Source organism: Ambystoma mexicanum, chromosome 10 (genome assembly GCF_040938575.1).
Source record: "Ambystoma mexicanum isolate Mex_15411 chromosome 10, UKY_AmexF1_1, whole genome shotgun sequence".
Classification (NCBI taxonomy): domain Eukaryota; kingdom Metazoa; phylum Chordata; class Amphibia; order Caudata; family Ambystomatidae; genus Ambystoma; species Ambystoma mexicanum.
In genome coordinates, this window is record NC_090932.1 from 64700015 (window position 1) to 64714381 (window position 14367).

Here is a 14367-nt window from a genome sequence, read left to right on the forward strand (position 1 = left end):
TCATGCGGAAATCATTCTGTGCATGCTCGGTCCTGTCTTGTTGTCTCTTCACGTGACTTAGCAATGCCCCAACCTACCTGATAGGGGGTGAAAGTTCATCTATGAGTTTGACTAGTTCAGTCAAGATTCAGTTGGGAAGAGCCAATGCTTGAGTGCCTTCCAGAAGAAGAGGTGATCCTCTATGCGGCGGATGAAAAAGGGATAGAGTTCCAGATGGTGGGAGCTTGGCCGGAGAAGGAGGATCCCCCTGTTCTGGTCTAATTGGCAATTGGGGTGACAAGGAGGAGTGCTGTGCCTGATCTCAGGATTCTGTTGGGTCAGTAGTGAGTGTGCTTGTGTTGTAGATTTTCTGGGCCTGAGTTGTGTAGCACAAGGTGGGTGATGCACATAGGCTTGAAGGTGGACCGATGCCCGATTGGCAGCCAGGGAATAACAAAGAGGGCGGATGTGATGTGTTCTCGGGGGCATAGGGAACGAAGGAGCCTTGCTGCAGTGTTTTGGGCCTGCTGGAGTTATCTTAATTGAAATGAAGAGGCGCCCAGGTGCAGAGAGTTAGCATACTCTAGGTGAGAGAGGACGATGGCAGTGATTGTGGCGACCCGTGTGGGAATGTCTGGAAGTGGAAGATGAGTCAGAGAACGCGTATGTCGAAAGCAGAATATTGACACTGAGTTGTTGTGATGCGATAGTGTTCCATCGAGTCCAGGGTGCTTTCAATGTACTTTACTGTGTTGGAGGAAGAGGGGGGTGGGTCTAGAGATGCGGCCAAGGGCTGGGTTGTGGAAGAGTTCAGTCTTCCCGCAGGTTATAATATTTTTGGGTTTTCCGGGGTTGAGAAGGAGTTGGTTAGCCGTAATCCAGTGGTCATTTTCTGTGAGGCAAGAAGCGAGGTTGGGGGAGGTTTCGGGAGGGTCCTTAGGGATCTTGAAGATGATTTGGGTTTCATGTGCGAAGTAGTAGCGAGACAGATCTCTTGTGCTGGCGGCTAATCATCCACTTTAACGTAAACACGTAGTTCGACGAGAGGTCATTAGCACTACTTTAACAAAGTTTTTACTGCACTATCGTACTTGTAATGAGGTCCAGGGTTTTTACTTCATACCTCCATGCCTTCTTCCATGGATTCCAATTGTATGTGGTCATCTGACTTAATTTCACATTTTCGATATAATCTGAAACATGATGATATTGGACCGTCAGAAATCCAGTGTAAATTCAATCAACTCTGCCCCCCACTTTTTGTATTCACAGGGCAAGTGGTGGGCGGATCCAGCCTGTTTTCCAAATTTCCAACCTCGCAGACAAACAGTACCACCTTCGTGCCGGGATTCTACGATGAGCTGATAAAGAAGAACGTCACCGAGTACCAAGCCGCAGCGACTGCCTGTGGTGGCAATGTCGAATGCATCTATGATACACTGAGCACTGGAAATGCACAGCTGGGTGCACAAACCCAACGCATAGCAAAGACATACAAGCAAACAAACCTAACACTCAGTAAGTATCCAGCCGCGTGGTATAGTCCTGGTCTCTCTGCGGCATGCTAGGAAGCTTTTCCCTAATCACTCCCCTGTAAATGGGAGATGAGCAACATGTGGTAATTACCCCCCTCTGACCTAAATCCCAGGTCCTTGTAAGAAGTGAGACTCTGACCATTACCCAGCATACAGCCACGCAGCTTGATTGGCACGGGGATACATATACACAACAGCTGAGTATACTGCTGTGGTAACCGCTGACAAATTGCTCCATATTGTGTTTGTATATTGTATTGTATATTCAATAGCTTCAATAGGATCTCTCTGCCTGGTTTCCTTTGGGGTGCAGCATTCCTCTCGGTTCCCGACTACTCAAAATACTGGAACATTTGATATCTATGCCAATTTTTCATAGCTGCATATGCACAAAAGCTCATTTGTTTCTTCAACTGTTTTTCTCTGTAAAGACTTTAGTTGCCAATTTACATTTAGTTGCCATTGTTTTAATGATCCATCTTGGAAACCACCAATCACTTCTAGACACACATTGGTTGGAAAGGGAAGCGAGATAGAGATACGGACTAGAAGTACACTAGTAAGAACTAATGTGTATACTAAAAGCAACTCAGAAGTATACCAGTGGGTCTACCCATTTAATCGATTGTCTACATCCTTGATACCCTAATGAGTAGGGTTGCAAGTTGACTCCACATAATTTTGGGGGACCCCACTCCACTCTTAGGCATGCTTTTACCACTGTTTTACTTTTACTTCAGTCCATGTTATTCCTTGAAGTGACCAAACACTACAACTCCCAGTGGGTTATAGCTAGAGAAGTGAAAGCCCAGCACTGGGCACAATGTCTTCCTGACATGGAGTCATCTGGAAACTCTGCTAGTGAGAGAAATATGTGCCTTGAAAATAAGCAACACAAATGAATAAGAGCTGGGCTTCCCAAAATATCTATTTTAGATATCTGTGGAATTCGATTGTATATTATTGGTCATCAGGAAAGGCAACACAAATGTATAAGATTAGAACTAGGGCTACCGAAGACATCTATTGAGCACATATGTGGTACACTAATATGCACTATCTAGTCATTAGTACCCAGTGAGGGGGTATGATGGCCTCCCAGCCAATGAGCAGGCTCAGATAAGGGTCTTTACCACACGGTATAGACCCCACTCTGAGTGTCCTCAGAGCTGGAGGATGCCATCTGCCTTTGCAGGGAATCGGGTAAGTGTGCTCCCCTGCTTTCCCCTGCGTTCCCCTGCACCCCCACGTCCCCACTCACCCACCCCCACCACCCCTTTTTCACATATTTAGGCCCCCCATACCCTCCCCACTCAGCTTGTGCTTCCTTGTCCCTTGCCAACACCGGGAATAGTAGTGTTCCCGTCACATCTCCAACTTTCGAATCGGCCCCATGGAAAGGGAGAAGGGACTACCTGTAGTTCTCTTCTTCACGATCCATGGCGGGCATTTTTTATTTTTGCAGTTTGATTGCGAGCTGACTGACTGTTTCTCAACTTGTGATAAAATACTCTTAGTACCCCAGTACAACATGCTGGGGTAGTAACAGCAATATAACCTTGCAGGGGAGCATAACCGATCAGGTAATGCTGCAGGGTTTACATTAAACCCCTCCCTTTGCTCCGGCTTGTAATTGATGCACAGGGGCATTATAAGACTGGTAATGCCCTCCCTGCTCGGCTTATATTGCTTAATTAAAATAAAGACCATAAATACCTTCTCGCTGGGCTATCTATCACATCAACTGTTCATATCCATGGTACCTTAATGAGTCATATCTCTCTTTAGGATAAGCAAGGCAGATGCAGAAGGGCTGACCTCCCCATCACATCAATTGTTCATATCATGGAACCGTCATGAGTCATATCTCTCTCTAGGATAAGCAGCACATATGCATAAGAGCAAAGCTGCCCATCACATCAATTGTTCGTATCATGGAATCTCTAGGTTAAGCAACACAGATGCAAAGGATCCGAACTCCCATCACATCAATTTTTCATATCCTTGCTACCCTAATGAGTCAAACCATTCTCCTGGTTAAGCATCACAGATGTAAAGCCAGAACTCCCATCTCATCAATTGTTCATATGCTTGCTACCCTAATGAGTCAAACCATTCTCTAGTTTAAGCAACAGAGATGCAAAGGATCAGAGCTCCCATCTCATCAATTGCTCATATCCTTGCTACCCTAATGAGTCAAACCATTCTCTAGTTTAAGCAACAGAGATGCAAAGGATCAGAGCTCCCATCTCATCAATTGTTCATATCCTTGCTACCCTAATGAGTCATAACCTTCGGTAAGATTGATAACACAGATGCACAGGAGCGGGGTTACCTGTTACATCCCTTGTCCACATCAGTGGCTGGCAAATGTGTTATACCTCTCTTTAGAACAAGCAACACAACTGCATACACGCCGGGCTACCCAACACATCAATTGGACACTTCTTTGCTACCCTAATAAGTAATGTATTTCTTTAGGCTAAGCAACACAGATGCATAAGAGCTGGGCTACCCCTTACTTCCCTGGTCCACATCACTAGTACTCTAATGTGCAATATCTGTCTTTAGGATAAGCAACATAAATGCAGAAGAGCTGAGCTAACCATTGCATCAATTGTTCATATCCTTGCTACGCTAATGGGTTGTAACATTTTGTAAGATTGATAACACAGATGCACAGAAGCTTGGATACCTGTGACATCCCTTGTCCACATCAGTGGCTGCCTAATATGTAATACTTCTCTTTAGAACAAGCAATGCAAATGCAGAAGAGCTGGGCTACCCATCACATCCATTTTTCATATCTTTGCTACCCTAATGAGTCAAGGGTTCTCTAGGTTAAGCAACGCAGATGGAAAGTATTGGAACTCCCATCTCATCAATTGTTCATATCCTTGCTAGCCTAATGTTTTGTAACCTTCTGTAAGATTGATAACACAGATGCAACGGAGCGGGGCTACCTGTGACATCCCTTGTCCACATCAGTGGCTGCCTAATATGTAATACCTATCTTTAGAACAAGCAACACAAATGCATGAGAGCCGGGCTACCCATCCCATCAATTGGACAAATCCATGCTACCCTTATAAGTAATGTACTTCTTTAGGATAAGCAACACAGATGCTCACAATCCTGGATACCCAGGACATCCCTCGTCCACAGCAGTGGCCACGTGATCTGCAAAACCTGTTTTAGGGGCAACAGCACAAATGTATAAGAGATGCATTGCCCACATCTCCTGTACAATAATATTTAATATTTGACCTTTTTAAATCTCTTTAGGATACCGTTTCAATTACAGATTAAAGATAAAATGTATCCTTGTCCAGTAAGAATCCCACTTGTAGGACAAAATACAATCTATTTGCAATTGAATGGCACACTATTCCCTCACGTAGTTACACTCACCGGGGTTACAATGACAAATGTTGGGCAGCATGTTTCATGGAGGTCTCCAAAGATCGTATATTCGCATCCGGGGAAGGGTTCTCAGCCAATCACGTGGCTGAAACAGAAGGCGAGGATACAGTCTAGGCCCACTGTTTCCAGCCACCTGAGGCCCTTCCACAGGTGAATGAAACTTCCAAACCCCTTCCCCACCCCCTACGCGATCCCCACGTGCCTGCTGGACCAGAGCTTTGTGCTCGAGTCCCGGCGCTCCTCCCGTTCCCGGCTGCCGCCGTTGAAATGGAAAAGGGAGTTAGTCCCTTTTTCGATGGCAGTGGCCATCTTGTTTTTATGTTTTCTCTGACAGATTGGAATCTCACAATAAGTGCAGCCAATCTCCAGAGAGAAAAAACATGACTTCCCCCCCATGGGCATACTCCATGGTGCGAATAGTAATTATTCCCCAGCGGGGGGTGTAAATGCCCAGTAATGGCCCGCAGCCCTTGCAGAGGCCCTCACTTTGCTCGTGCCTGCCTAAATTCGGGCCAACGGGCCTTTACCATTCATGTACGCCCCCCTACCGCGCCGTGGTTGCTACATTATTTCAGCGACACACATTTTTCAAAGAATTAAAAAATATTGCACTGTTGTGGTGAGCAAAGAAGCCGAGACGCAAACCATTCATTATATCCGAGTAGAAAAGAAACATTACATCATCATTCTCAGGCCAAGAAAGCCAAAGAGAGGCTTAAGAATGGTGGGCAATAATACTGCCAAGGGGAAATCCCAGTGCGTGAGAAGCATTGACACAATACCTTGTTGGTGATCCCAGTGAGTCTCCCTTAACGGTTGGGGTGCCACACCAAAGAGGTTCAGAAAGTGGCAATGTATTAGGGTCTGTTCTCATCCAGGGTGGGGCATGGCATAGCCACTTGGGCTGGCTTGCTCGCCTACAGCTGAGGTTGAAGTCGAGCTTCATGAGGTTGGTCCCTTCAAAAAGAAGAACGGCCATTTGATTTCTTATCTAGTGCTTCATGCAGGATTCCTCCCGTTCCCAAGCGCTATAATGACAGGTGTTATTATTACTCAAATGTATGGTGCTCATTTGATCTACCTTGGGTGGATGAAGGGTTGAGTCGCTCATGTCACTGGCTTAGAACGTGCAAAGTGCAGGCAAGTGCTATGTCTGAGGTGGGCACTTATCTTGTGAGCGATTCACCTGACATGGCAGGGACAAGATTATACGAAGGACATCATGGAATGCTCTCCAGAGGCGAGAAGCACAGCCTCAAGCATTGCTGTCCATCGCTTGTTGGCTTTCCAAGTGACTCCTCCTCTCATGGGTCTCGCAGTAATTAGGGACTTTAGCTGGACCTCACTAAGGATCCCGAACAACGTCACAATGCACCTGGGATCACTAATGTTCCCGTGAATGGATGACCAGGCTCAATAGTGCACCGGCAAAACTGATCTGCACGTGTATGCACCCTCTTCTATGACACAGAAGAGTCAGAAACAATGGAGGGCAGGGGACTATCTAGAAATGCAAGAGTGTGGGGGGGAGGCGAGCCACGAAAAAAGTGTTGCTACTTTTCCCGCCAATGCAGTGCGCACGGCTCCATTCGGTATCCTTCGCACCCCCAAACAACTTTTTTGGTAGCATTAATGGCAGATGGCATTTTAACGCATACTGGACCATTGCAGAACATGCAAGAAACTCATCTATTAGAGTTCTGTCCAGGGCTCTTAGGGGCACATGACAAACAAAGGCAGCACAGGGGCAATGCGCTGGTCTTAGAAGCAAGAGCATGCAGAGCAACAGAGGTTTAAATCCCCGATCCACACTTAGAAATCATACTCAGGTATGGTATTAGGAGCCTTATTAAAAAAAACAATTAAATAAGTAAACCTTTGAATTTGCATGTTGCATCAACAGAAGTGACTTCACAGAAAAGGACATTGCAAGGAGCAGCATCAGTCTTAGATACTTGCAGCCACCATGGAAGGGACTTTAGAATAAGTTGCCATAAGTAAGCCAGGTGCAAAATACCTAAATTGCATGCAGCAACTGAATGGTCAGGCTTTAAAAAAATAAAATATTAGCATGACATATGTATTAAAGGATCTAAGTGATCACTGCGAATATTTTACTGTGAATTACAAAAATGTTGACCCCCCTTTTCACCCCATATATATGTGGGGGAGACCTCCCTCTCAGCCCCCTCACTCCATCCACATGTATTATTTACTTTACACCACCCAACATGTATATGGGGTGAAATTTGACTGTGAGAATTTGACATTTTTGCATTTGCTGTAAATAAGTGCGCAGTGATGGACCGATAAGAGTATATTAAAAGAAGAGTCACAGATCAGACACAGTGAGATTAAATGATTTGCCCAGGATCACCCACTTGGTTAAATGGTGAAACCGGTGTGTGGACAATTTAAGCAACTGAACACTTCTTCCCAGTTTTAGTGGATATAGATATTTATTAAGATTTTGCTTTGCATTTTATGTGCTTAAATAATAGTTCATTTATAGCAATCCTTGGAAGCAAAGCACATTACATGATAAACTAGCGTTTCATAATGAACTAGCTTTACACTATAGACATGGTCATAGAAATATGTTGAGGAATGTGAGTATGGCTTTAGCTTTATTCTCCCCATCCTGTGTCCTGCAGACCTCCTCACAGGCAGCCCAAAGCAAAACCATGCACTTTGCTGGCCCACTGAGGGGCTCTGCAAATCGGGGTATGGACACGTCTTTTTCAGGACATTGGGCCTCATTCCGAGTACGGCGCTAACCAATGGCGCTATTAACGCCTTGGTTGACGCCGTACCCGGACCGGCAGCGCCTTGGTGGATGGCGGTATTACCGCCCCATTCCAAGGTTGGCGGGGCGGTAATTCCCCATTCACCAAGGCTCTTCCCCATTCCCAAATGAGCCCCCATAGGGCTCAATGGGAATGGGGAAGATGCAAATAACAGTGACCGTTCATTACGGTCACCGTTATTGGCTTGGAGGCCCCTTTGCGCCCTCGACTTTAACACCTGCTCAAAGCAGGCGTTAAGGGCGAGGGCGCAAAGGGAACTCGGAGTATGGCGGTAAGGGATCACCGCCACCGGTCTCGTTACCGGTGGCCGCTATCCCTTACCGCCATACTCGGAATGAGGCCCATTGTCCTGCCAGAAGGAAACCTATCCTGTTCGGCACTCGAGAGGTGTCCCGCTGCTCAGGGCAGTTTCTAGTCCATTTGGTGCCCAGGGCGAAACACTAGGAATGCGCCCCCCCCCCGGATCCCATCACGTGCAACACTCCCACCGCACCCAGCGTGTCACTCCCACTGCACATCACGCGCCACTCCCAAACTACACCGTTGAGGAACTCCTACCCAAAGTCAAACAGTCCGTCACGCAAGGAATGAATTGCCATTTGCAACGGTGGGCCACTTTTTCATTGGATCCCAAGACAATTTGATGCCCCAGTCCCACTTGGGCTGGTGATAATGAGGACTGGGCACCCCAAGAGACCATGAATATGGCATAGGATGCAGTATATAAAACCAACAAAGAAGACAAGATGCTGAAGAGGGTTTGGAGGCAACCTAAGCCAAAAGGGCAATGACAAGGAGACGCCTGAACCCAATAAACAATCACTTTAACATTCTTTGAATGGGAATCAAGTGTATGCTTTGATATAGTAAAGTCTGACTGTTGACTTATTATAAGCAACACTGGTCAAAACTATTATCAGCATAATGAAGTAACTCATCACCAGTGCCATAGAAGTGGTGTAAAGTGGAATTGAGATCTCGGGAGGATAGCTCAGGGGCTACGTGATCGTCTTGAAAGCAATGCAACACTGAGCAACGCAGGTTTGATCCCCGGTTCCGCGCTTAGAAACCTCTGAGTATTAAGTGCGTTATAAATAACCTATCATATCATATCATATATAGTTTGGAGAAGAAGCAGCATGAAGGAAATAGCGCCGCTTCAAACTATTATTTTGGGCATTTCCTGAGCTTGCAGGGACGCACCGTGGGCCCAACAGTTCTCCGTTTGTACCGTGTCTGGGCCCACGGTGCGTCCCTGCAAGGACAAGGCCCTTAAGTTATCCCCCCAATCTTCGAGGAAGAAAGGAATAAATACTTAAAGAAAGAGAAACAAGAGCTTACAGTTAAACGTTTTTAAGCGCTTCTTATGCTGCAATAGTGGTGCTTGTATGAATGTGAGTCAGACAGTGTGAAGTATTAACTTGCACACCTGCAGAGAGGCAAAGCTGCCTACAATGCACGCCCACTCCCCACAGCCCACTGCCCCTCCCCTCCCATCAAAATGCCAGTAGAAACCATTCAGTGACTAATGGCCCACCATTAGCTTTTTCCTGCCGGCATTGTGATGGGAGGGGCTGTCTTAGCTGCAGGGGGAACTGAAGTGGTCTTATTGTTGTGCTTATGCCCCCACCCAACCCCAAGTGGCGGGAAAGTGCTTGAGGGAACCTCTGACTTTCAGAAGAGGCAGCACCAGGAACTCTCCCCACGGTGCCGGCGACAAACTGGGGAATTTCATCCCCTCATGCCTGGAGAGGCTCCAGGGACCGTGGCAATTGTGCCCTCTCCCTCTAGGAGGCAATTGCGCCCCGGGCAGCCACCCACCTCGCCCCAGGCCAAGAAACGGGCATGCCACTGCCAAATGTCCTGGTCTGTCTCTTAAAAGAGCCACTGAGAGAGCAAGCTGCCCTCCTCTCAGCCCCCCAGATCCCCACTTGGTGCCCACTGATGGAGGGGAACACCACTGGGAGCAATGGACCGTACCATGATTACAACCCTTCTTTTTTTAATGTATCACTTGGAAGTTCAGAGCAATGGGCAGTGGGCTGCGAGGAGGGGAACGAGACCCTGTGCATGCTGATGGAGCAGCGAAAGGTGCTATATTCACAGCCAGCCCATTGGGCACAAGAAGGAAGAGGTGACTGGTCTCCCCCGGGGGTCATTACGAGTTGGGAGGTAATGGTAACTATCAGCATTGTTTAACACATACCACTGGTTTTAACTTGATGCAAATTCCAAAGTAGGAGGTATTCCCTTTAGCGAAAATATCACCTTTTGCAACACCCACCGCCCCCAAATTCTCAGTTGGATTGTGCAAAGGAAAACCTGCCTGTGAGTGGAGGTACACTGTCACCACAGCACAGGGTTTGCGGATGCAAATGCAAATGACCTGTGCCTCACATTCCCTATAACCAAATGTGGGTACGCTGCACTGGACCCCTGTGCTGCGGTGACAGATGAAATGTGGGTACGCTGCACTGGACCCCTGTGCTGCGGTGACGGATGAAATGTGGGTACGCTGCACTGCACCCCTGTGCTGTGGTGACAGATGAAATGTGGGTACGCTGCACTGCACCCCTGTGCTGCGGTGACAGATGAAATGTGGGTATGCTGCGCTGCACTCCGGCGGGCTTTGCAAGCATTGCCCACTGGATTGTGCACCTCCATGCGTGCGTGCTCCCAGTCCTGGGTTTGGGAACGGAAGGCCTGCACTGTGAAACAGTGCAGCTCCAGACTCCACTGATGCTCATGGAGGACCTCCGATTCTCGAAGCGTGCAGCTCCTCCCACAATGTGAGCACCACTGCAGGTGCACCTTGGCTGGTCTTTGGCAGGGAGCCAGAACTCCATCATCAAGAGATTGCCACCTGTGTATATGGTGTTGATAATTCAGAAGTTGTTTAAATGTTTTGTAGCTATAGGGCCTCATTACAAGTTTGGTGGTATCTTTGTGGTAAATTGGCTAAAATACCACCAAATGGAATTACTGTTGCCACTTGGTCTGGAGGTATTATTGTTGGATTACAAGTGGTAGTGGGCGGGTCTCAGTCCCCATTACTTGGTGTCCATCGAACTCCATGAGGGATATTTGTGGTATTACTGCCGGCTGTAAATCTGCCAAAATTACTGTTTTAGTCAGCAAGGTGGTGTATTATCTCCAGCTCTTGTCTCAAGGTAAATCCTCCACCTCTCTTCCAAACTCGTAGATGGGAGGTGCGCTAATGTGGGGTTAACATATATATATTTTTATTTGGTCAGTCGACACTGCCAACTTTTCAAATATTTTTACCAATGATTTACAAAATGTATCACTACACAATAAAAAAAATCGGGCGTGGTGTGGCACGCCTGTAATCCCAGCATGAGTGCGGGAGGTTGAGGTTGTGGATGGGGGTTTGCGGCTGCTGTTCGCATCCACTGGTGATCTGCGCTGGAGCTGTCCTGAGTATATTCTGTGTAAGCCCAAGTCAAGTGGCCTGTGTTCTGTTCCTGGTGATCCCCAAGAAAAGGGGACTTGTTTCTGTTAAACTATTACCGCCACATTTTTACTGCACCACCCAAATTATGAGGCCCATCATTTATGAGAGACCACTAACGTGTACCCCTTTTGCCTGTACATGCAAATGCACAGACAAGCCAAAGAGGAGAAGGTATGCTGTGAATGTTACGAACATTGTATTAGCCCTGATGAACCAGAACAGAACTAAGACAATTCCTCTGTTTCAGGTACGTTTCCTCCTCTCATAATGGGCAACACCTCACTCATATCTTACAAAGGCCAACGTGTCGAAACGAAGTACAGCGCCAACGGGACCGGCGTCACATTCACCCCTTATACCTCTAAGGAACTGAACCTCACTGGTAAGCATCAGTCAATGACCTCCCCACTGCGGTTGGGATGGGGGTTGCACTCTAAAAAAGAAACTGTTTGTAACGACTCTTGTGCATCATTTATAGACCAGGAACAGCGTTCCGGGTAGCATTTGAGGTACTTTGGGGGCTGGTGGGGTGGTTGGACAACTGGCTTTGCCGCAGACAGACAGAAGTCCTGCTCCTGGTCTCTACCAGACCCTTTCGCCGGGCTGAACGCTGGTTCTGGCTGATTTAGTCGGGAATGCGATTGTTATGTGTGACAGCCGGCTTTCATTTTGGCCCTAGATCGAGGCAGTAACTAAGGCAGTTCATTATCACTTGTATCGTTTTAGGAAGGTTCGCCAACTTCCAAAAATGCAGTACCTCGTTATGTTGGTCCAGGCTTTTGTGATGTCCAGAGTGCAGCACCCTACGTCTGGGCTTCTATAAGCCAAAACCCAGCAATGCAGGCTATATTTCTTTGGAGAAAATTGAATCCTATTTTCTCAGCTCTGTATTTTGTGGCATGGCCTTTTACGGTGGGTCAAGAACATGTTCAGGTAAAAGCCCGGATCGAGGTCCCACAGGGAGGCAAGGCAGTGACAGTGAAGCGGTATGAATGCTGCATTGAAATTGAGATGAACCAATCATGCTCGCACATGCACAGCCCCACACACCTGAGCATGGTAAAGTGAAGGGTGACCTCGGAGGTGGAGCCAGGGCACTCTGCAAGAGCTGGTGGGCGGATGGAAGCAACAGAGGTGTGATAGAGGAGTGTGCTGGACTGGAGAAAGAAGTCAGCTAGCCTGCAGAGGAGAGAGTGAGGATGGCAGAGGAGAGCATCAGGTGATGGAGAAGGGAGAGCAAAGAAGGAGAAGAGAGAACATGTCTAAGGAGGAGGTGATGATGACTCAGGAGTTCAGGAACATCCAAGAGAAGCAGGGGAGGGAGGAGAGGGAGTATGGGAAGGGGAGAACAGAGAGAAATCAACCTGGAGGTTGGAGGAGAAAGAGCAGGAGGTGCGAGGGAATACAAAGGTGAGAAGAAGAGTGAGATCAGTGGAGGAGGTTGAGGTAGCCTGAAAAGGTAGACACGTATTGCAGAGAAGGGCGAGAAGAGGTGGAGAGGAGAAATGGGCGTGCTAGAAGGCTGAAAGAGAAAGGAAGAGGGATGGGGAGGAAAAGTGGGAACATGTTGGATCGAAGGTATTAAATCTGTAAGAAGGAGAACACAAGAGAGGTCAGAGTTCTGGAAGAAGAGAGACCCCTATTAAGGAGATCGTCCCAGCACTATATTTAGTATGGACCCTCGCCCACAAACCAGTTTATGCGGCCCAGGTCTTGGAGACAAATGTGACCTTGTTAAAAAAAAGACATCTTTAAAGATTCTCCAGTTGGTGAATTCCACTCAGCTTCATTCCACTTACCAATGAAAATGTTCTATTTGGTCCTCAGCCTTTTCTTCTTTTCTCCCCTGCCTTCAGCTTTTTCCCCGTCCCATCCTCCCTTGTGTTCCTCCTCACTCTGAAATGTTTCTTCCACCAGAGGAATATCATTAAACATCCGAAATCTCCAAGAAATAGAGGACAAAATAAATGAATCAAAATCATCAGTTCTTAGTCAAACTTTCTCTATCTCACTTATCTTTCAATGCTTGCTTCATCAATTCTTCTCTTCTACTTCTTCATAAAATCCTCACTGTGGTTATCCATTTCCGTGACATTGCTACTTTGTACACATTTCTTACATTTATCTAAAATCCCTGTACACAACCCGACCAGCAGCTCTCCTCTTACTTGCAATGACATTCTCTAGTCTTTCTTCTCTTTCTTCCGTTCAGTCCAGCAGTCACTGCATTGCCTCTTTCCTTTATCTTTCATTTGTCTACACACTGTTGAGAATCCAGTTATCCATTTCATTCCCCGGCCTTTGGAAAGGTTTGGAACTGCCCCCTTTCCACTTCCTTGTGCCTAATCACTAATTCGGTCACCGCTCTCGCCCTCTTCCACTGCCCCATTAAAGTGTGTCCAAATTTTTTCTTCCCAGTTTCCATCTACGGATTGCTCAAGGGTTCGGGAGGATATCTCAGGGCAACACGTTTGCTTTGGAAACAAGGCAATGCATAGCAAGATAGGGTCCAATACCAGGCCTGGACAAAGCGCTCAGCACCACGCAAAGTAGTGACAGACCAGCACAAAGTCACCCAAAGTCTGAGCCATGAATCAGGAAATTGAGTTTTGCAGGCTGCACAGTGCACTCTTTAGGCGCAAAGTGTCTTTGTATTGTGCAAAACATTCTATGAGTGAGGCCCAGAGAGACCTGCAAACTTTGCTTCTAATAAGTCATCTCTTCTCTTTCTCTTCAGACAATGGATTCCTATCTTGGACCCCAACCAGTGCAGCCCCCTTCACATTGTTGATCGAAGCTGTGAGCCCCAACGGACTTTCATCGCTGGTGCAACCCATCTTTATTTTATGTGCTTGTCTACAGCCAAATCAATGTAACTACACTGCCACCACACAGACCAATGGATCATCACTTCACGTGAGTATGGCTCTCCTGGGGGATTGAAGATGGATCCAGACCTCTCATTGGTTGATAAAAGCTGACAATGATTATTTGAGGAACATGGGCATGCAGATTGTTCCCATTTTGGCTTACTGCACAAAAACCCAGACTCACTTATAGTGGAAAAGGTCGCTTTAATGTGACAGGCCAAAGCTTACAAATAACCGCTTACCTGGCTCCCATGACCTTACAGACTAACAAGATGTTT

General features: G+C 47.0%; 1 protein-coding gene across 1 annotated transcript in view; it reads left to right on the plus strand.

Annotated features, from left to right (window-relative positions):
• Positions 1-14367, plus strand: part of LOC138492812 (mucin-4-like) — a 223544-nt gene that overhangs the window by 118347 nt on the left and 90830 nt on the right. Inside the window, exon 18 of the mRNA XM_069620165.1 lies at positions 1252-1497. Within this exon, the coding sequence (XP_069476266.1) occupies positions 1252-1497 (246 nt within the window). The remainder of the gene's footprint in view (positions 1-1251; positions 1498-14367) is intronic.